Genomic DNA, 24,140 nt, shown 5'->3' with positions numbered 1-24,140 from the left:
GCCGCAGAGGACTAGCAATCAGCCAGTTCTTGCCTCAGCCAACACTGCTTCTGCAACTGCTCTGTACTCAGCCCTGGAAAAGTGCAAGCAGGAAGCAAACTAGTATCGAAATGTTGGCTCTGGTGTCTGAGAGAGCTCAGTTTGAATCCAGATTTTGTCACTTCCCAGCTAGGCAAATGATGTTACCTCTCTAAGCCTCAGTTTTCTCATTTGTGTATGTGTAATAGAATAGACAAAATGTGTGTGTGTGTGTGTGTGTGAGATGTAATTGTGGGGCGGATTCAATGAGATAATTAGTACAAATGTTTAATAAGATGTGTACTGACCTGGGCACAGAGAAGAGCTCAATAAATCTTATTTGCCGTTATTACCGTCAATGAGTTTATATTCTAATTGGAGAAAAGACACACTTGAGCTACCAGGGAATAGTCAACACTCTGCCTCATTCCTTTTGCTGGTGGAATAGATAACCCCGTTTCACTTGGTGAATGATAATTATCCTTCAGTATCTAGTTCACGTTTCACTTCTTGCTCCCCTCCACAGCAGAGCTTACTCTGCCTTCCTGATGCCTTTCCAGTACCCTACACACACTGTCATATTGTATTTGTAACTTAAGAATCTCTCTCTGTCACAGAAATAAGAGGTCCTTGAGAGTTTACTACAGTTCCAGTTCCTCGCACAGCACCTGGCTTATACATGATAAGCGTATATTTGGTGCATGATAAGTGGATGCAGCTGCCTAGGAGGAAGGGACCTGGAGTAGTTAGGAAAGCCTTCTCTCAAGAAAGGTTCATGAGAGATGAATAACTTCAGAAGTGCTTGGACAGACAGTGGTGGAAACAGGGAAAGACAGCATTCTGTTACTTTCTGTTGATTTGAGTGAGGGTCTTTACCTCACACAGGTAAGGGGAAATCACTTACCACTTCCCTGCTGGCCTCATGGCAGCACATCACCTTCAGGGTAGGTGTGCAGAATCAGCCAGGGAAGACTGCCCCCAGGGATTGCCGAAGAGGAAAAGAGCCCATGGGGAAGTTGTGAAAAAACTGGCACTCCTGGGAATGAGGAAATGAATTTGAGGAAGGGCAGATGAGCATCTTACTACATAATAGTGGAAAGCATTCATTGTTATCACTGACCCTAGGGGACCCATCACAGAAATCTAATTGCATGAACCATTTGAAAAGAATAAAGTAAGAAAGGTTATGTTCCAAAAATAAAGCATAAAGTCCCACAGAAAGTAATTTGCCTGGAGAAGTTCTCAGCAATGGTTAAAGTGCCTCTATGCTGCAAGCAGGTTGGAATGCATGCTTGGATCTTGGCAAGCAATCAGAGAAAGGCAGCATTGCCTAGTGGTGAAGAGCTCAACTTTGGAGCCCACTGCGTGGGTACGAAACCTGGCTCCTGACTCACAGTTGTGTAAACCCTGAGCATGTAACCACCTGCTCTGTGCCTCAGTTTCCTTACATGTAAAATGTAGACAAAACTTGTAGCCACCAAATAGAAACTGATGATATGTGGAACACATTTAGAATGGCTAACGCATGTAAGTCACCTAGAAAAATGCCTCCCCAGTGGGTAAGCATTTAACAAGTATTAGGGGGGATGTGCTATTACGATTAGCAAGTCTGTGTTAACAGTTTTGTTCCACACATCGCTCTGGGGCACTGTGGAAATGCAAAAGAAAACTTATATAAGATCCTAGTCCTTACAGAGTTAGGCTGAAGATAAAAGATGAAACTAACATCAGCAAGGCAGTCAGAAAACTGAGTGAATTTCGGTGATGAGGAGGGAAAGAACAAGAATCGTCAAAGAATAAACCTGACAACTTCGTGAGGGCTCAAGTAAGGATCATAAAATATAATTAAAATGAGATTTCACTTGGGTTAGGATGGTATCTGCTATTGTGTCAAACTGCAGATTTTAGAGAGAGAAAAAAAAACAGGAATAATTAAGAACCCTCTCAATTATCAGTGCATTTAGAGAATGCTAAAATAGAAGGGAAGAAAATGATTTAACTTGAACTTGAGTGAGGTTTCAAATTTTGTGGATGATGGACAAGACAGAAGCCTCAGCGACTGGCTGGACAGAGCACCTTTGTTCTATATCTGGAGAGACAGGCCCAGAGACGTGAGATGACTTACCCAAGTCAAACTAGAAGCCCAGGTCACCTCCTCTTGCACCTTGGTCTGATTCTCAGCTCCCTGTAAACACATGTTGGCTCCTCTGGCTCCTGAAAGGCATTCTTTCTGTCCAACACTGATCAGGTAGAGCTTTTCCTGCTCTACTTGCTTGTAGCCAGTTGTATGCTGACAGCTATATCTTGTAGGCTTAGCCCTCTAGGCTTTGACAAGAACATTTAGGTTGTAGCAAATAGCAATCAGAGGAAAGGGAGGGAGAGAGGAAAGGGGGGAAAAAAACATTAACCTATTAGAAATCAAGAAATTTGCAGTGTTAATCAACACTGGATCCATTCAATTATTCAGACCCCTTTTTTCTATCTAATACCTGAGACTTTAAAAATCATTTCAGTGTGTCCCATTGATGAGGATATCATGAAAATGAGTAAAGTTAGGAATGAAAGTTTGGGGGGTTTTTTGCTTAGTTTTATTTTGGTTTCAGATCCAATGGATTGTAGCATAAGCCATTAGTATTTTGTGGCTTAATGATGAAATGCTGGACAATTCTAGAATTATGAAGCAATTAATTGGAATCACATAGCCTGGCAATTTGCTCTGGAGTCTGCCACACAAAATGGTGCACAGATTGACAAAGAAAATAACATATTGTCAGAATCTATTAGTGAATATTATTATCTCTTACACTAGTTACAAATATCAGTATCTATTTAAGTGAATGTCAGATTGCTAAGGGCTCAGCAGAGGGCTTGGCACATAGAAGGACATAGTAGCTATTCAAGAAATAAAAATCATAATTAATAAAATGAATAATTAAAATTATAAATTAATAAATAAAGTGAATAAATGAGTGAGTGACATACACACACACACACCCCCAGCTGACAGCAGCATGAAGGTTCCATCAACTACAGTGAATTTGAAGAAAGCCATTTTGATTTTTTTCTAACAACTGTAGCTATGGCCAAGGGACCACATAAAGTTTCAAGTTTGCAAGATAGGATGGACTGTGGAAGAAACTCAGTTGTAAAAGGATTAATATGGTGGAATAGAAGGACTGGAGCTCAACTTCTCTCCTAAAACAACAAAATTCACAACTAAAAGCTGAGCTGTCCCCACCCAAATGGACCAGAAACCTTAAAAAAGATACCCTACTCCAGAAGAAAAAGAGGAGGCCACATCAAGAGGTAGGAGGGGCAATTTCACAATATAAACAACTCCATACCTCCCAGGTGGGAAGCTGCACAGACTGGAAACTAACTGGTTCACAGAGAGAGACTAACCTACAGGAGTGAGAGTTCTGAGCCTCACATCAAACCCTCACGTGCAGGGATCCGGCACTGGGAGAAAGAGCCTCTGGAGCATCTGGCATTGAAGACCAGGGGGGCTTGTGCACAGGAGCTCCACAGGACTGGGGGAAACGGAGACCCCATTCTTAAAAGGCACACATGGACTTTCACGTGCACTGCGTCCCAGGGCAGAGCAAGGTCTCCATAGGAATCTGGGTCAAACCTGACTACAGTTCTTGGACGACATCCTGGGAAAACAGGGGCAAATGTGGCTTGTTGTGAGGGAGGGACATTGAAGACAAAGCTCTCAATATTCAGCAGCCATGCCTTTCTCTGGAGGTGGCCATTTTGGGAAAATCTGGCCCCACCTATCAGTCAGTGCTGAGAGGCCCGGGGGCAAACAACAACCCAGGTGGGATCACAGCCCCACCCCTCAGTAAACAGGCTACCTAAAGACCCCTCAGGCACACAGCTGCCTCTAAACCCATCCAGAGACTAAGCCCCACCCACCAGAGGGATTAGAATCAGCTCCACCTACCTAGTGGGCAGGCATCAGCCCTTCCCATCAGGAAGCCTACAGCAAGCCCCCATACTGACTTCAGCCACAAGGGGGGCAGACACCAGAAGTAAGAGAGGCTACAACCCTATTATCTGTAAAAAGGTCACCACACCAAAAACCTATAAAAATGAAGAGACAGAGAACTATAACTCAGATGAGGGAGAAAGGGAAAACCCCAGAAAATCAGCTAAGCAATGAGGAGATTCTCAGCCTCCAGGAAAAAGACTTTAGATTGTTGATGCTGAAGATGATGCAAGGCATTGGAAATAAACTGGAGGCAAAGATGGATAACTTACAGGAAACACTGACCAAAGAGATATAAGATATAAAACTTAAACAAGAAGAGATTCAAAATACAATCACTGAAATAAAAAAATTCACTAGAAGCTAACAGCAGAATACAGGAGGCAGAAGAACGAATAAGCGAGGTGAAGGACAGATTAGTGGAAATTATGGATGCAGAACGGAAAAGAGAAAAAAGATTGAAAACAAATGAAGAGAGTCTCAGAGAACTCTGGGACAACGTTAAATGCAACAACATCCGTATTATAAGGGTGCCAGAAGGAGAAGAGAGAGAGAAGGAGACAGAAAAAATATTCCAAGAGATAATAGCAGAAAACTTCCCTAACATGGGGAAGGAACCACTCACTCAAATCCAGGAAGTGCAACGAGTACCGTATAAAATAAACCCAAGAAGGAATACACCGAGACACATATTATTCAAACTGACCAAAATTAAAGACAAAGAGAAAATCTTGAAAGCAGCTAGGGAAAAGAAACAAATAACATACAAGGGAACCCTGATAAGATTATCAGCAGATTTTTCAGCAGAAACTCTGCAGGCCAGAAGGGAGTGGCAAGGTATACTTGATGTGATGAAAGGAAAAAACCTCCAACCAAGATTACTTTACCCAGCAAGTAAAGTACTTTACCCAGATTTGAAGGAGAACTCAAAACCTTCACAGATAAGCAAAAGTTGAGAGAATTCAGCAACACTAAACCAGCTTTACAACAAATACTAAAGAAACTTCTCTAGGCAGAAAAGAAAAGACAGCAACAGGAAACAAAAATGCCACAAATGACAAGGCTTACCAGTAAAGGTACATATACAGTAAAGATACGAAATCATCCATGCACAATTATACCACCAAAATCAGAAATCATGAGACGAGGTGGGTACAAATGCAGGACACTAGAGATGAACGTGCAATTAAGAGAACAACTACTTAAAACAATCTCATATACATATAGACTCTTATATCAAAACTTCAGAATAACTGCAAACCAAAAATCTACAATTGATATACAAACAAGGAATGTCTGAAGAAGAAATATATCTCATAGTAAATAAGTGCATAATCCACCATGAAGGGGGTCATTTGACACCATTCTTGGAATGCTGAAGTCTTCTTAGATCTGATTCTGATTTCCTCTCCATCAAAGAATTTATGATAATTGTAATTAAATAATGCCACTGTACTATTAAATAATACAGTTCTACAATTGTATTATTAATAACCATTTTTCTCCATGGTACAATGTAAGCTCTTAATATCTTGTTTATCACATCACCTAGAATGGTGTAATGCCTATATTGAAGAATCACTAAGATGTAACAAATTGTGAGGACATATTTATATAGTTACACGGTTTTTTAACCAATTTATGCATTTTATATTTTACTTATTTTCAGAGGGTGTATTATTTTTGTTATTCTTACCAGTTAAGTTATTCTTTTTATTATGCTATATAAAATATTTAATAGTATATAAGGCTTTCTTCTTTATAAATTTTAGTTGCATAATATACACAATTTTAATATAATGCTAATTTTTAAAGAAGAATTAAAATGTAATAGGCAATACTAAATAGTAAAGTTGAAAGCCATACAAAATGGGATAAAGTATAGAATAAATTTCCTATTTGTCTCAGCATATTTTCCATTCCACTTCTCTAGAGGGAGTCACTTAATCTGTTTCTTAAGATCCATGATATAATAATCTGTGTGAATGTAATTGTGTTTAAATATATGTATTTTATTTGTAAAAAAAAATTTCATAATAAAAAAAGAATTAAAAAAATAAAAAATTTAAAAAAAAAGAAAGAAACTCAGTTGTAGTAGACAATTCAGTGCAACAGCACCATCTGTGGTGTTTGATTCTCTGATACTTCGATTTTCCCAAGTTGAGGTCATATCCACATCTAGGCTGGAATACTTTGATCTTAGCAGATAGATTCATGCTAAGCCAAGTATCAAAGCCCTGTACCCACAATGAGAACCTCCCTTCCCCAACCACACACACTCACAAAAATCTGGAGCAGATTTGAGTCTTCAGGCCATTTAGAGAACACTGCCTACAGTAATAGATCAAAATCTTCCTTTTCCTTTAATTAGAGTAGTGTGGTGCTGGTCCAGTACTCATGAACCACTCAGGAGTAATAGTTTGACTAGTTATTTCAACATATTTTTGGATATGATGCCCTGAGTTGTAAATGTATTATTTTTGTAATAATTTTTATTCTCCCAAAGCTTCAGATTTTAATATAAAGTTTACACCATTGTGATGGGTAATTTCTCTTGGAAAATTGATCTTCAAGCAGAGGATTTGATAATTTAAAAAAGAGAACTAGGAGTTCCCATTGTGGCTCAGTGGGTTAAGGACCTGACGTTTTCTTTGTGAGGTTACAGGTTTGATCCCTGACCTTGCTCAGTGGGTTAAGGATAACAGCATTGCTGCAAGCTGAAGCATAAGTCACAGATGAGGCTCAGATCCAGAGTTAGAATGGCTATGGTGTAGGCCACAGCTGAAGCTCCAGTTCAACCTGTGGCCCAACAACTTCCATATGCCATGGGTGCAGCCATAAAATGAAAATAAGAGAGAGAACTAAATTTCCCAGTTGTAGAATATATCAGTCCTCTCTTTCAGTTTGATTACATAAATCTTGCCCTTGGCTAACAGACTTAAAATGTAGCTTTTTCATAGAAGCCGTACATTGCAATGGGGTAATTAGGAATGTGTAGAGGATGTTAGAAATGGAAAAAAAAAAAAGGAGACAGGACACATCATTGGGACTAGTTATAAACTAAGAATAAATGATTGCTAGAGGAGATGTCAGTTATTAGAGATCATTCTGAAAGCAATTTGACAGTCTGTCAAAATTTCCATTTAGTTCCAGAAATCTATCCCAAGAAATTAGTTTGAAATACAAAAAGTATTATATTCATTGCAGCATAGAGTACTTAAAAATGGAAAACTGCAGAAGTACCCAACATTATGGGAATGTTTAAGCCAATTGTGGTAAATCCAACTTGATGAAATATTAAGTTATTACACTTATATATTGGTATATAGTTTTCATTTACTGTGATATATTTTCTAGTTTTGTTATCTGGTAATGGTGGCCTCATGGAATGAATTCTATCTTTAAGAAGAGTTCATGGACTTCCCGTCTTAGCTCAGTGGTTAACGAATCCGACTAGGAACCATGAGGTTGTGGGTTCGATCCCTAGCCTCACTCAGTGGGTTAAGGATCTGGTGTTGCCGTGAGCTGTGGTGTAGGTCGCAGACTGGCTCAGATCCTACGTTGCTGTGGCTCTGGCATAGGCCGGCTGAAGAGTTGATGAAGAAGTTTTATACACATACATATATGTGTGTGTGTGTGTGTGTGTGTTATTTTTTTTTAATGTTTAGTAGGTTTCCCCAATGAAGCCATCTGGGCCTGAGCTTTTCTTTGTGGATAATTTAATCTCTTTATTTGTCTATTCAGCTATTTTTCTTCTCGAGTCATTTTTGGTAATTTGTGACTTTCTAGGAATTTGTCCAGCTCATCTAAATTGCCGGATTTATTGGTCCACAACTGATCATAGTATTCCTTTACAATTCTTTTTATTTCTATAGGGTCAATAATGATCTCTTCTATTAATCCTAATTTTAGTAACAAGTCTTCTTTTTTCTTTTCTTAACCAGTCTAACAGTTATCAATTTTGTTAATCTTTTTCAAAGAACTAACTTTTGGTTTTATCGATTTCTCTCTGTTGTTTTTCCATTCTCTAGTTCATTAATTTCTGCTCTAATCTTTAAGCCTTTTTCTGCTTGCTTTAGGTTTAGTTTGGTCTTCTTTTTCCAGTATCTTAAGGGGGAAGGTTAGACTTTTGATTTGAGACCTTTTTTAATATTATAGCTATAAATTTTCCTCTGAATATTGCTTTATCTGCTGTAAGTTTTAGTATCTATGCCTTTATTCTTTCATCTAAAATGTTTTCTGGGTTTCCTTGTAATTTCTTTTTTGAACCATTTATTAAGATAGTGTTTGGAGATTTTTTTATTTCCACATATTTGGGGATCCCTAAATTTCTTTTTGTTGTAGTTTTCTAGTTTAATTCCATTATTAAGCATTCATTAAAAGCTAATGCTTCCAAATATTCTCTAATTATATGGGAAATTATTTCTGCCACCAGTAAAATGATTGGCTCCTGTTTATTGACCTTTATTAAGTGTCAAGCACTTGATAAAGGTGAATAGGCTTTTTATACATTATCACATTTAGATATTTACAACTGAGGCTCAGAGATTAAATTACATTTCTGAGGTCATACAGCTAAATTCCAAAGCACTTTCCCATAACACTTCACTCTGTGTTACAGTAGTAAATTTAAAAATACATCAGAATTTTAAATTCTTTTTTTTTTTTTTCTTTTTTTTCCTTTTTACAGCTGCACCAGTGGCATATGGAAGTTCCCAGGCTAGGTATCAAATCCATAGCTTGTGGCAACGCCAGATCCTTAACCTACTGAGCAAGGGCAGGGATCAAAACCACATCCTCACAGACACCATGTCAGGTTCTTAACCAGCTGAACCACAGTGGGAATGCCAGAATTTCAAATTCTATAAACCATGTAATACAGCTAAATTTAAACAATACTTTTTTTTTTTTCAAAAACAAAAAAACAATAGTACTAAAGGTAATTTGTTTCTTGAAACAAATCCATTTCTTGAAATGGATGACAAGTCACTTTCCCACTCTATTTCTTTCAAATTTTCTCTAAAAGAGGCATGCTTCATTTGTTAGTAGAAAAAGCATTTTTAACAAACTAACCTATTAGAAAAATAAATAAAAGAAGACAGAAAAGGAAAATTAAGTGGTAAATTTTATTGAAGTTATGAATACTATTAAAGTCTTTTGAACTTTTCCATTATTCAGTTATGGACCAAAAGAGCTAAAAGTGCAATACTGTGCAAAAATGTATATAAGCAATCAGCACATGTTTATTATTAATAGCAAATAGCAACTAAATCAGATTATTAAGCATAGAATCACGAGATAAAACTTTATAAGCAAAACAAATTCTAGGAAATAATAACTGCCAAGAAATGCAATTAAAAAAACAAACATTTCTCATGTGGCTATGGTTCTTATTCTTCCATTACTTCTCCCCTTTTCTCCAGATGTTTGTTATTTCTTCTCTTCCTTCTTCTCTTTTTTTTTTTTTTCTCAAAAGTTTCTTCCCATATTTCCATTAGGAATCATCCCTCCACACTTTACACATTCACTTGACGAATGTTTATTGAGTACCTATCATGCTCTAGATCCTAGATACAGGAGTGAAAGTGATTTTTAGCACCTGCTCTGGGATCGTACTGTGGTAGGAGAGAACTGTGTAAAAATGAGTAGATTCACTGTGACAGCCTTGGATAGAACATCTGCCCATAACCTTAAATATAAATATCAGTGTTCTTGAAATGGACAAAGGGGTAAGTGTTTCTATAACCAGCACCCAAGTCAAGATATAGAAGATATACCTGTATACATTGAGGAGAGTAGCCTAGACTAGAAGTGTATTTTGGGGAAGCATCATGGTTCTAATCATGATAAATATGAAAAACACATGGTTTCTCACTTTTCAGTCAAAATTTGATTTCTGCCACCAGTTCCTGTTCTAGAACTTCTTATGTTTGTTATCATACATTAGTATTCTTTTGTGTCTGCCTTCCATCACTCAGCATAATGCCTTTGAGAGTCATCCATGTTAATGCTTGTATTAGTTGCTCAGTCCTTTTTATTGCTGAGTAGCAATAGCAATATATTGTGTGTATCAGTGTATCACAGTTTATCAGTTTACCTGTTGATGGACATGAGAGTTCCAGTTTGGGGAATTATGAACATTCTTGTACACACCTTTTTGTGAACATGTTTTTCTCCGGAGTAAATATCTAAGGATGAATTTCTGGATCATTGGGTTAGGGAATGATAAATTTTACAAGAACCTGCCACACTATTTTCAAAGCTGCTGTACCATTTTTCATTCCTGCCAACAGTTAAATCAGAGTTCCAACTGCTTCACATCCTTACCAACACCTAATATTGTCAGTCTTTACTTTTAGCCACTTGAGTGATTATGAAGTGGTATCTCACTTTGGCTTTAATTTGCATTTTCCTGAGGAGTAATGATGTTTTTCATGTGTTTACTGACCATTTACATATAACATGTTAAATATTTAATCAAGTCTTTTACCCTTTTTAATTGGATTTTTTCTTTTTATTGTTAGTTGTAGGAATTTTTAAATATTCTAAATATCCTTTGTCAGTTACATGCATTATAAATATTATTTCCCAGTTTGTGAATTTTTTGTAATCTTCTTAATGACCTCTTTTGAAGAGCAAAAGTTTTAACTTTGATAAAATCCAGTTTACCATCTTTAAAATGTAACTTTTATGTTTTAATCAAAAAAATCATTGCCTACCTCAGATTACAAATATATTCTATGTTTTCTTCTAGAAATTGTGTACTTTAAGCTTTTAGAATTAGGTCTGAAATCTATCCCAAGAAAATTTTGGTATGTGGTGTAAGTTATGAGACAGACTTCATTATTATGAACATTTTCAAACATAAAAATGTAGAAAGAATAGAATTTAAACCTCTTGTACCTTTTAGTCACCTCCAACAATTACCAACTCTTGGTCATTCTTGTTTCATATATTCTCAAATATATGAGATATTGATAGATGGATAATCTCCCTTGACATATTTAGAGAGGAAGTTATAGAAATTATGACCTTTTGTTGTTGTTCTGATCCAGAATTCAATCCAGGACCACGTATTGCATTTCATTTGTCCTATTTTCTTAATCTCCTTTAATCTAGAATAGTTCCTTAACTTTTTATGTTTTTTATGACATTGACATATTTTAGAAGAATGTCTTAATTTTAATTTGCCTATTACTTCTTCATGGTTAGCTTCATCTAATATGTTTTTGGCAAGAATGCTTTATCAGCGATACTGTCTCCTTCACATAACTTTCCATCAGAAGCCACATGGTGTTAGGTTGTCTTGCTATTTGGTGATGCTAAGTTAGATCACGTGGTTAAGGTGGTACCTGTCAGATGACTCCACCATAAAGGTGCGTTTCGCACCTTTTTAATAACTTGCCTTTTAGGGTAAATATCTTGTTCCCCAACAGATCCTTAATTAGTAGTTGTAGTAACCACTGACAATTCTTGTCTGAATTTATTATTATAATGGCAGTTGGAAAATGGCGATTTCCTGACTTTTTATTATTTCTTCTATAGTTATTAGCATTCTGCAATAACAGGATGTTCTCATTTTCTCCATTTTTAATTACTTAGATATTTTGAGTAATCTTTCTGGACTCATGATTTTCTTTTTAATTTAATGTGTTGTACTCCATTTCTGTCATTACTCATTTTAATATTCAAGTTGTCTATGTTTGGCTGGTGTGATTCCTTCTAAACTGGCTTTGGTATCCTTTTGACATACCACCATTTGTTCTAGGTTTTCTAAATGTTGTGTTATTTTTGTTTTTATTATGTTTAGTACTTTTTACTTTCCAGTCCAACAAAAATGTTCCAGGCTCACCTTATACTTGACCTGTTCATGGAATCTGTCATCTCTCTAGAAGAAAAATACTAGTTCCTTTTTGTGGGAAGTGGTATTTAGAAAACAAAATCTGAGTGCTAGGTGTGCTTTTTGCTTCTGGTTGATCATTACCTCTAAACTCCTTTAATGGACAGAGAGAAGAAATAAAGTTGTTTAGAAAATCGTAAGTTTATTCATCATCATAAGATTTTTCCTCTTCTTACCTCCTTCCATGGTTGTACTCGATCTTTCCTTCACAAGGACAACCCTTTCCCAGCAACTTCAGTGTGTTTACTCTCTTTCTTATTACTCACTCACACGCCAAGTAATTTCACAGTTCAACTAACAATAAACCTGCTAAGTGAAGTTCAGGCTTTCTTTATAATTCTATCTGTAGACTATATTTCAAGGGTAAATAGAATACTGTGTTCCTCCCATATTTTGAAGCAAATTCAGTGTGTCAGATCATTTCAACTGTAATGATTTCAATATGGTGTGATTACAATGCCATTGATCACACATAAGAATTAACAGTTACTGGATTAACAACTATTCCACCTTTTTCAGGTCTTAAATTGGTTCAAAAATATCAGAAATGCTTTTTTGTTGCTTTGTTTTATAGTTTCTTATTTGAACCAGAAATGAAGTCTATTGCAGTTGGTTGATCCTTCTTAAGTCTCTTCTGATTTGTATGTTTTCCTCCTTTTTGTTCATTTGCTTTATTCCCATTTTTATATTTAAGAAACCAGGTCATTTGTCTTACAGAGTTCATTCCAGATTTTCTTTGTAGTATAATTTAACCGATATCTCTGTCCTCTTTATTTCTCTAAGCTTGTAGCTGGATCTAGAGGTTTGATTAGATTCAAATTCATTGGGAGAAAGGAGGGTTTTCTTTTCTTTTCTTTGAGAGTAGAGTTTAGAGAGTTTCTTTACAGTAATTTTTTGTTCTTCCAACAGGAAGTACATATCATCTCACTGTCTTTTTGTATGTGTGATGCTACCAGCTGTTATGCTCAGTGCCTAAATCCACTAATTCATTAGACTGCCAAACAGAACACTTTTTGAATTGGACAGTATTATCAACATCTATGTATACACACATCCATTTGACATATTTCTGGAAACAGACATATCTCAGGCCAACTCTAGTCTTTTAACAACCTTTTTTGGTTTAAATTTCTCTCTTTTTCTGTGTGAAAACATGATGTGTATCATACAAAGTGTTGGCCCAAATTTATAATAACAGCTTTCCAAAGAGAATACAATTATTTTAGAGGTGGGGAGACAAGAATGAATTAAGAGGGGAATTCCCATTGTGGCTCAGTGGAAATGAATCTGAATAGGAACCATGAGGTTGCAGGTTTGATTCCTGGCCTTGCTCAGTGGGTTAAGGATCCGGTGTTGCCATGAGCTGTGGTGTAGCTCGCAGATGCAGCTCAGACACGGTGTTGCTGTGGCTGTGGCATAGGCCGGCAGCTATAGCTCCGATTAGACCCCTAGCCTGGGAGCCTCCATATGCCGCAGGTGCGGCCCTGAAAAAGACAAGACAAAAAAAAAAAAAAAAAAGTGAGTCAAGAGGAAAGAAGTATTTGTAAAAGGTAAGGAAGTCACAAAAAAGGTGTATCTGAGCTCAGTGTACATTTTCACCTGATTTCTGCCCAGAGAACATTCATGTCATGAAGATGACTTTTTAGAACCATGAAACATTTGAAGCTTGAAGAATTGGAACAGGAAGGTTAGAAGAAAAACTCAACAATGCCCCTCATTTTAAAGTTTTCTGAATGAAAAGCATATAAATACATCAAGATTCATTCATGTGTTTTTAAGAACATGGGATTTGAGTGGGAGAAGGAGTAATTTGAGTTTTTTGTGTTGTTTCTTTTCTTCATGAATCATGTATTTTATCTTTGGCCAGTCCACCGGTGCCATTACATCTTGCGGTTGGACTGGGCAATTTGGTGCCATTTGACCTAACAACTTAGAGACATCTGAGTGGCAGTAATAATATGCTGACTCCTAGAATGAGTGTGCTAATGTCTGTCACAACACGAAAGGTATTCATTTAACGGAGACATGAGAGAATCAGATAAAAATGGCTGCAAGAATTAGGGAGGGAGGTTTCCTTTCATTCAATTAAAAATAAAAAATATTTACACCAAAAATTGAAAACATGCTATGATTGTTTCCTCTCATTCTCATAGTGTGGGGATTATAGAGGGCTTCCCTTTTTTTGTGAAGACTGTTTGGAGATATAATTCACATAGTATATGATTCACACACACGATTCACAGAGAAGTGTACAGTTCTGTGTTTTTTAGTATATTCTTAGGGTTATGCAACAATCACCACAGCGTAATTTTAGAACATTTTCATCTCTCCTAAAACTAACACTGTACCCATTCTCTGCACCCTCTACCCTTAGCTGCAACACACCACTCATCTACTTTGTCTGTAGATTTGCCTATCATGGGCAATTGCCTTTTAAATGCCAATCATAACCTGCCCCACTGAAATTTTTATGTTATTATTTTATGTTATCATAAGAAGATTAGAATAGAGCCCTCAAAAACATGAAAGGGGCTCAAAAAAAATTGTAGCAGGATATCCCACAAAAATATTATTGAAGCCAATAGCATCTGATGGCTTAAATAAATAATTACCAGGCAGTGATGCTGTGGGAATGAAGACAGATTACAGTATCACTTAAGAGAGTCAAATGCTAATGATGTTAAATATAAACTTGAAACAAGCTTGAGCTGCAGAAACTTTTCTTGCTCTGAGAACTGCAGTATTTGCAAATTCAAATCTTAACTTCACTGCTCACCAACAGTGTGACTCTGGGCAAGTAACAGAAGAGTTGTAAACTTTGGTTTTCTCATCTGCAATATGAGAATAATGATGGTACCAACCTCATAAAGTTAGCTTAGAGATTCGCATATGCACAACTTTCAGAACCAAGCCTGGCACATAATAAGTGCTCGATAAATGTTAGTTGTGGTCTTTTTACCACTTTTGTTCATAGGAACTCAGTAGTTCAGGTCAGATTCCACAGTGGAATTCTTAGATACACAGCTTTCCACTTGCCACAGGTGATTGTTATTTTGAAAATCTTTAAGAAGTTTTCTGCCCTGATGGATTGAAATTTAAGATACTGTAATGTAGAGAAGGAAATAGCATTGAAATAGCATTGATCAAGTATGATTAATAGAGCTTCAGTTGCTTTAGAGCCATGCGTTCCATGAATAGTAAAAGTGTTAATTTGTTATTCTCACCTAACACTCATGTACCAGATTTTCCTTTTTCTAAATTGAAAGAAAAAATTAACAGCAATGAAAAAGAAGCTTATGTAATGGCATTATAGGTGTCTTATAAAATAAAGACTAGGTTAGAGGATTACAAACTACATAGGACCTCTTCTAGTCAAAGTGTTTAACTAAGACCTTAAATGTGTGACTTTTAAATCTGTGCGTGTGAACTGAATTTGTGCTTTGGTTTTGTGTCCATAAATGTAAGGCAGTGTGACACCGATGAATGATTCCATTTCCTTTTCTTTAACTCTAGTACAAAATGGCTTTGGGTGATACGACTGATGTGTTAGATAATTTTATTTTTGAGGAATTATTATGCATTTTCTGTTCTTTTAAAAAGTGTGGTGCTAAATATTATGATGTCCCAATCAGATGACTCATGATACACACATTTTCATAACTGGGAACTGTTAACACATTACAGTCCTTGCTTTGAAAAGATAAAAGAATGAATCACAAACAGCACATTTTCATTTTCCTTTGACCCCTTGAGACAATTTAAACAATGTGGTTTGCATGCGACCCCACATGGCCCACAAAGGCCTCCACATTGTCCATTTGTGTCTACATTTTAACCTCAGGCTTTACTCCTTTTGGCATTGTTTTGTATTTGCATGAAAATGTGTAAGTTTTTTCTTTTTGCATGACAAGTCACCCATAAGATTGAAGTTAAATGTCTAACATATCTTGCGATATCACGTGTCATTAATTCTTACATTTTTTTTCTTTTATTTTCAGTTACTGAAGTTTAAATATGCTTGAAATGTAAAAGTGGCATGAAACTGGAGTGATGCAAGAATATTTAATGTTCCTTTAAAGACTTACCATTTTTAACTGGGAAAATTTGGGAGGAGTTCCCAGCCTTGCCTTTGGATACCAATCCCTCAATTACAAATTAATATAAAACAATTTTGAACCTAAGTGCTGTCAACAGAGTAATAAATTCTGAAGTGATACGTCTTTTTTTCCCCTGATAATGTTTTTCTAGTTCTTAAATATGAAGTATGAATCCATTCTCTAATTTCAGAATTTATTAAATAGTTGATTTATTGTTTTTCTTAAAGCCTTCTTAATGGTACATAAAATTAAGCTCAACTGACTTTGGTGCAATTTCCTAGTAACTAAAAAAGCAATGAATTACTGAATGACAGCACCAACATTTTAGTACCTTAATGTTTCCTAAATGAACATGACTACCAAAATGGATATTTCATGTAGGAGTGCATGAGTATACAAGGAATTTACACCTTGGTGGCAAGCGTTGAATCCATAAGAGCACGTAATTGATTCCCACCAATGGGCCAAAATACATCTATCCAAACAGGTGCTGTTCTTTCCAAGTCGTCACCTTTCTGGCTCTACATTTATTCCTATCAGCTGTCATTGCTAAAATAGTTTTAGAATACCCCTTGTCAAATTACCTTCAGAGTTTTTGGCGCATTCATTTTAATACCTTTGTGGTAACAAATCGTGTTCCTTGGAGGGAGATTCTCAGAGCCAAGTCAGTCTAATAAGCTGGCAAAACATATTTTTAAAATGATATGTGAATATGAAATTACCAGGACTTGCATGGCATATAAAATGTAGCTTATAAAATGACTGTGAACACATTTCCCAAAGAGAAACTCCAGAAAAGCATTTACATAACAGCAGTGGGAATAAATGAAATTTTCTTAAGGAGTCTTTCAGGCATGCATCTGATATTCACTTGAATGAATGAATAAGTTCTAATATATATTTATATTCTATTATATCTGTCTGTATTATTTTAAATTCAACTTCGTTTAAGCTAATGGGGTGGTTTGCATTTTTAAGGACAGCCCTGCTTCCATTATTTCTTATCATATCAGAATATAGATAAGTGGTCATTGTATCTTCCTTGCTTGAGTGGCTATCAAGTTAATACCTCTTTAGCAGCAGTTTTAATAGATTTTGGTTGATGGTGTCTTGGCTGTCACCAACTAGCTCAGTGACATTGGCAGGGGACTCAGACTCTCTGACCCCCTGTCTACAAATGAGGCCTTGAAGGTCAGTTACTATTAAAATCTCTTTTGAATGAAAATATGATACAGTAATTATCCCATAGCTGTGTGTGAACTATAATTATCATATACCATAAACCTACACACATCCCTGTGAGGTTTTAATTAAATTCAAGCTGAAGTAACTCAAATTCAAGTTATTTAAAAAGACACAGACGCTGATGTGTTTGGTGTCTCTAGTAAAGACTTTTTTGATGATAGTGGTGATGATAGACACTTGTGATTATATGACACTTTATGTTTACACTGCCTTACATGTGTCTCACAACCTAAAGGCTGCTGTCACGATCCTCATTATGCAGATGGAGAGGATACTGAGGTCCAGAGAGGTGCAGGTACCTGTCCAAGGTGAGGGACTAGCAAGTTGCAGAGCCAGACAGACACTCTGGATCTTTGGCTTCACATGTAATACTTATTTTCTCCATCGTCATTTACCCGCAGCCAGTCTTTTAATTGAGACAATTTTTCTAAGGTGTCATTATTCAGAATTTACACTTCTGGAAACTAAAATCTGCCTTTAGGGGTCCTCCCACACCCTTTTAGACTATCCACTTGCGTCACTACAGCTCTCTCTGCTTTTACAAACTAGTTGTTTTGTCAGCATGAGTGTGACAACAATTAGACGTCCCCTGTTTTTGCCCCATGCCTTTTCTCCTTCACAGTCATTCAATGACAAGCGTAAAAAGAGCTTCATCTTTTCACGAAAATTCCCATTCTACAAGAACAAGGAGCAGAGTGAGCAGGAAACCAGTGATCCTGAACGTAAGTAGACTCTCGAAGAGAATATCACCTGCAACACAAGAGCAAAAAAAAACCTTCACGGGCAACACGCATGATGTAGGCTCCCCGACGCCACACGCCTAGGCAAACAAACACGGCAGGCAGGCAGGTCAGGGCTTACTACTGTGACCAGTGTTTGGCTGCAGTCTGGATCCTTTCCTGGATGGAGCTCTTCTTGCAGAACACATTGGAGAGGGACCTGAGGAAGCAGGGACTTTGCCTCCAAACAGCATTTATCTGTGACCAGGCCTGGGTCTGATTTGCCATTTCTACCATGCAACTCTCTAAGGGCTGGAGACAAGTTCTTTGCTGGACAGACTTATAGATTCCATTGCCACGCTTATTTTTTGGAATGCTAGCTAACTGGGAGCGATTAAATTTCCCATGTTGATTACTAGCATTTGCTCCTTCTTTCCCTCCCAGCAAACATTAAACACCTCCTTGCTGAGCAGTGAGCGGGTATTGAGTGGATGCTCGATCTAAGAATCGGCCATGAAACCTGGAGTGCATCACTGCTCTCAGTGGTATGTTGCTGTGACAATACTGACAGTGGGCAAAAATGGCATTTGTGGACTCTTTTCTCTTTTTTTCTAACAACCTTCTGCTTAAACCTTTCGAGTTGCATTATGAATCCTTGAGTCCCCGCCTTGGGAGTTTGGGGTGAAAGTTGTTTCAGAAGAAGAGAGCGTGGGATCCAGATTGCTAGGCAACACGGTCTGTCATGGTAGTATCCATTTCAACTCCACTGACTTCTTCCTTCCTCTTCCGTGGCTGTTCTCCCTCTCTCATTGCTCTCTCTGGGGACTTCCATGCAGGACATCCCCGGATTAGGTGACGACGGTTATGGAACAAAGACTCTGAGTAAGTTCCCAGGAATGGTCACTGTAACTTTTCTTTTCTTTTTCTTTCCTTTTGAGTTTGGCTTTTGTTCCTTTTCTTGAGGGCCTTTCACTCCTAGCATGCACAAGATACGAGTTTTATTTGTTACCTAGCTGTGAATGCTCCTCCAAAGTAACTTTCAACTGTTTTGTTCTGCATGTCAGCATTTAAAAGCAAAGTGTGTCAGGCACTGTAACTTCTGTTGCAGTTCACACCTTCCCGTTCTGACCGTGATGATGCAACATGGTCCTGATGCCACCTGTGGCATTCCTTGCTCTGCCGCTCATACTTCCCAGAGAGCAAGAAGCCATGTTGAGAGAAAGGGCCAGTTAATTCTTCTAGATCAGGAACGCAGAAATGTACTTTATGTTCTTTCCTCTGGCTTTTCACCCAGACATATTTAATGACCTTGCCAAATTCCATAATTGGATTGTACTTTGCTATTAGTAAAGGAGCTATTTTATAGTCAAAAGGAACATGCATTCTCAAAAAGTAAATATTAAGCTATTTGATCTTTCATGAATAATTCTTTGCTATTAACTTTGACTGATTTTTTTTCTGACTTGCAGTGATCCTGCTTGAAACGTTTGTATGATAAAGTTTTAGATATGCATTAATATGTTTTTCTATCAGTGATTTATTAGCTGCATTATATAATCACATCTTCATTTTATAGTGTAGAGTGGAAAGTAAAACATATTAAAGTTTAAATTTTTCTAGTTATAAATGCCTTTAGTCTGTGTCTCGTTGCACTAATAAAAATTAAGAATCCTGTGTATTAATGTACTATACTATGATTTTCTTCTTTAATACTAACTCCATTGTGTAGGCACCAACGAAATAAGAACAGTTTTGTGTCTTTTGCAGCTGTATCACATGTTCATTTTTGTTTCATTTTGTTTTAATTTAACAGCTATGGGCAATATTTTTAGAAGCTGCTCATTTCATTTCTATAAAACAAAATAACATTGAGTTGGACTTTGTTTTCAAGAGCTGGTTATATAACCCTGCGTAATGATACACTTCATCCTTCAGATTGTTAATTTGCACTTTTTCTTAGATATGTATATTTAGAAAACAAAATTTGATCAAGAGTAAACTACTGATCTCCTTAAAGATGAAAACTTTATCTTTGAGTCTGTACTTGGATTGTGTCATGAAATTTTTCTGGAATTAGTGGCTGAAGATCAAATATTAATTTCAATATTACCTGGAAAGCATCAAATACCACCAGAGAGAATTTCTAAATTTGCAGTTGGGGAGAGTATTTTAATATATTCTTAACAAATAAATAGTAAATGACAGTCACGAAAAAGTAGTTGCTACTAGAGAGTCAAAAATAAAAACAGTGCTCTTTTAAATCCAGTATATGCAGAAGTTTGTTTACTCCTTAAAAATTGGTGAAAGTTCCCTTGTGGCTCAGCAGGTTAAGGATCTGCAGCTGCAGCTGTGGTACAGGTCACAACTGTGGCTCAGGTTCAGTCCCTGACCCAGGAACTTCTACTTCCCAGCCAAAAAAAAAAAAAAGAAAGAAAGAAATTGAGCATGTTTTACTAGGTAAAGTTATTTGCCAGTTAATGCTGTTGGTAGGCCTAATTTGGACTTTAGCTGGAACAGGTTCAGTTTTTTTTAACTTACAAAATAGATACTTTTTGAAAAGTATCTTATGTCAGGGGAATTTAACCCATGCTTTGATTTTCATTAGTTTCATGCTCTAAAACTGATCCATCCAGAATATGTTAACTAACTCAGTTGTAGAATCCTTTCATAATGTTTATTATGTTTATCAAATTTTCACGCAGTACACTTTAAAATATACTACAATTTTATTTGTCAATTTTACCTTAATAAAGTTAAACAGTGAAAACTAATCCATCCAATTGGCAAGAATCTATAATAGCAAATACATTTTAAAGAAATTTTTTACTGTTAAAAGAATAATATTATATATTTTTTCTTTTTTCTAAAAATGCTAAACAGCTTTTTAAAAAGCCGACGTTATTGCTAATGAACGTCAAAAAAAAAAATCAAATAGTCACGTACTCTTCATTCAATTAGCCTGATAGACAAAATTGGTAAGTTGATGAATTTATCTTTGATAACTTAATACATAGTACAGATGAAAGGAAATGATTTTGGAAATAAAAGCCCTAATTCTGGAACATAACCAATATATCCCTGTTTTGCTACTTAGACGGCATTTTTTTTAAAAAAAAAATTGAAATATCGCTGTTTACTTGTACAGTCATTCAACGTGAATTAAAAACATGCTTCATGCCAGGACCTGTGCTTGGTACCAGACCATTAATCTCCTGCCTGTTCCATTCCTCAGCCTAATTGCTATCCAAGCAAGAATCTTAAAATAAACACAAGGAAATATTGAACTGATTCATAAAACGTTTTTCAGTGACTCATTTCTTCCTCCAAGACTTCCTGCACACTCACTGAAGCAGGAAAGATCTTCAACAATCCCTTTTATCTTGGGAATTCGTTTAGGAAGTATTGAAATAGAAATCAAGTTCAGGGGATTCCAGGGATCAACTGGTCGTTGGAAATGCAGTGTTCCTACAAAATACCTAAAAGCAAAATAGAGAAACAAAAAGCCTACAAGAAAACAATCCCTGCATACCAGAAGCTCCTGAACTTATAGTCTAGAACATTCAGTTGAGACACATTGATCTTTGTAATGGATCTGGAAAATCAGAGCTACTTGAATGGGTCAAAATTTTATAAAAAGGAAAAGTGCCTAGATGGGCCTTATGCATTTTTTTTTTTTTTTGTAATTAAACGTACTTTCCTGTTTGCTAAAAAAGAAGACACAGCTATCAAGTAGTATCTTCCTGGAAAATGGAGATAAAGTTTTCACCTTATCTGAGTTTTCTTACTGCGTCTCCTCTGCCGCCTCTTACCTGCCTCTCGCTCACATTTCTAGTAGCCTTGCATGGTGTTCCTTTCAGTTCTGGCTGCTCTCCAATGCTTGGTATCTCTTTAATTTGCTGTGCTGTTCTTGCAGAACATGTTTCTTCTAATGCCAGCGATAGCGAAAGTAGCTACCGTAAGTTATTGCTTTGGTTTGTGGTTCTTTTCTTTGCATTTGCCCCCTTGCCTGTGGTGGTCATTTCAGATTTTTGCTGTTGTTGTTTTTCAGTTGCTGCCCTTTATCATCCTCATCCAAAGCAAATGGCTTGAAATGAAATCATCATTTGATGTGGAAAGATACAAAAGACACTAGGGCCATGGGCAGACTCATGTGATTTGTACAAGGGATAGCAGTCTTGCTAATAAGTGATTGCATCCTCACTTGGCTGCAGCCTGGTGATACAATTCTCCTAGAGAAAGTAGGGGGAAAGTTCAGCCTGGTGGATTTTGACATTCTGTCCCCCAAAATAATTTAAACTCCCTGCTGAAAAGTTGAAAAGTCATCATGGTTTTACTTTCCTTTTCATTTTGCCTTTCTTTTCTGTTCCTGGCTCCCCTTTACAAGAGAAATCTTGATAAATTATAGTATTCCTTTTAAATGGAGCATGAACCTTGTATATCTCTTCTCTCCTTGATTAACATTTTAAGGTAGATAGTACGTTATATATGTAACAATATTTTGATGGTTGGGAAGAGATGAAAAAGTTTCATCCTCTAGTGTTGAAGGAACTCATATTTGGCTTAAAAGTGAACAAATCTTGGATCAGAGAGCTTAACTGAAAAGGTAGGTAACTATTTAAAGATTATTTCTGGTTTTTGTTTGGTCACCTCAAGCCATTTGCTTAAGTGTATAAAAATATTCACCAAATTCCAAGCGCATCCTTTTTAATCTGTTTTTGTGGTTATTACCACTTACGTACTGGTTTTGGGTTACGCAAATAAGTACATATTATTACTGGGATCCTTGCAATTTCTATAATATTTATTTATACTCCTTAGTGAAATGGGTTATTCAAAATCAATGGGTACTTTACAAAACCATGGCATTTTTGAGGTAGAATGCCAAATCATGTTATTAGAGCGTGACAGATTCAATTTGGATCTTTAGAAAAAGTCTTCGGATAATTAGATTGGTGGGAAAATATGAAAACGCACACACACACACACACACACACACACACACGAGGAAAGATCACAGATGGAGGAGGTAGGGGCCAGAGGGGGAAGATGAAACACACCACAGAATGAAATAAAAAAAAAAATTGTGATGAGATACCCTTGATCAACCAAATAATAGTAGAACACCCTCATTTTCTTCCTCAACAGGATGACAAGTCCTACTGATGAAAGAAATTAAAGGGTTCTTCTCAATGTAATCTTTAACATTTTTACATTCTTCCTACTTCTATAATTTTCTGATTATCCCAAGTTGGGAAGGCATTTGCCTCCCCCATCTAATTCATTTTGTTTTAAAACAAAGAAACCTGGTTAAGGAAAGATTGTTTTCCCTGTGCCTGAGGTACCCTCAATTTAGTAAAAGGAAAAAATATAACTTATTTCTTGGGTTTCATGGAGACCCTTGGACCTAATTTCTTTGATGTTCAATTTCCAATTTGTAAGTGTTGTGCCTTCATTCTGTAGACTCAGGTAGAGAAAGGCAAAACATCAAATCTTGTACTTTCAATCTCTTTTATGGAAAGTACATAAGAACTACCTTTTCCTTCAGAAATCTTTTTTACAAGATTTTAGAAGCCTCTCTCTTCTTCAGAAATGGGAATGTTCTTCCCAGAATTATTAAGTTACAAAAATTGCACCAAGGCTTTCAGTTGTATGATAGGTTTTTGATTGCAATGCTCCAAAGTAATATCAATAATTCTTTTCATTCCCAAATATTAGGAGCACATAAATGTTTTATTGAGTAAATAAAGGAAATACTTGCAAACAGCTCAGATTATTCATGCGAGGCAAGAAGACTTGGAACTGAACTCTGCGATATTACTAGAACAACTGTACAAATGTGGAGGCTAGTAATCTATACTGATTTGGGTCTCATCTGAGGGTACAAAAGATTAGCCATTCAGATTGACCTCCTAACAAATGAACAAAAGCAAGAAGAGACTTTGTCGTAACTTAGAAAGAAAAAAAGGATACTCGTTTCTCCAGGATGGAAATATTAGGAATTACAGAAGAGTGTTCGTTAGTTCATTCAGCATCCACTGTGTCATGCTCTCTCACAGGCATCTTAAGACCCAATGTGAATCTCAACGAATTCTGAGCTCAGCACACATAGAATGAGAGCGAGAGATCAGTACATTAAAAATGCACAAAGTGTGGCCGTTTCTAAAGTGAAA

General features: G+C 36.5%; 1 protein-coding gene across 24 annotated transcripts in view; it reads left to right on the top strand.

Annotated features, from left to right (window-relative positions):
• DLG2 (discs large MAGUK scaffold protein 2) overlaps positions 1 to 24,140 on the top strand; it is a 1,971,427-nt gene that overhangs the window by 1,920,350 nt on the left and 26,937 nt on the right. For 15 of the 24 annotated variants that reach the window (XM_021102324.1, XM_021102319.1, XM_021102318.1 and 12 more), the window contains 2 exons: positions 17,874 to 17,973; positions 21,884 to 21,925. In XM_021102324.1, coding sequence (XP_020957983.1) covers positions 17,874 to 17,973; positions 21,884 to 21,925 — 142 coding nt within the window. Of the gene's footprint in view, positions 1 to 17,873; positions 17,974 to 18,806; positions 18,853 to 21,883; positions 21,926 to 24,140 lie in introns of all 24 variants that reach the window. The other 9 variants (XM_021102325.1, XM_021102305.1, XM_021102307.1 and 6 more) reach the window with 2 other exon arrangements.

Source organism: Sus scrofa, chromosome 9, assembly GCF_000003025.6.
Source record: "Sus scrofa isolate TJ Tabasco breed Duroc chromosome 9, Sscrofa11.1, whole genome shotgun sequence".
Classification (NCBI taxonomy): Eukaryota; Metazoa; Chordata; class Mammalia; order Artiodactyla; family Suidae; genus Sus; species Sus scrofa.
This window is presented reverse-complemented; position numbering and strand designations above follow the sequence as displayed.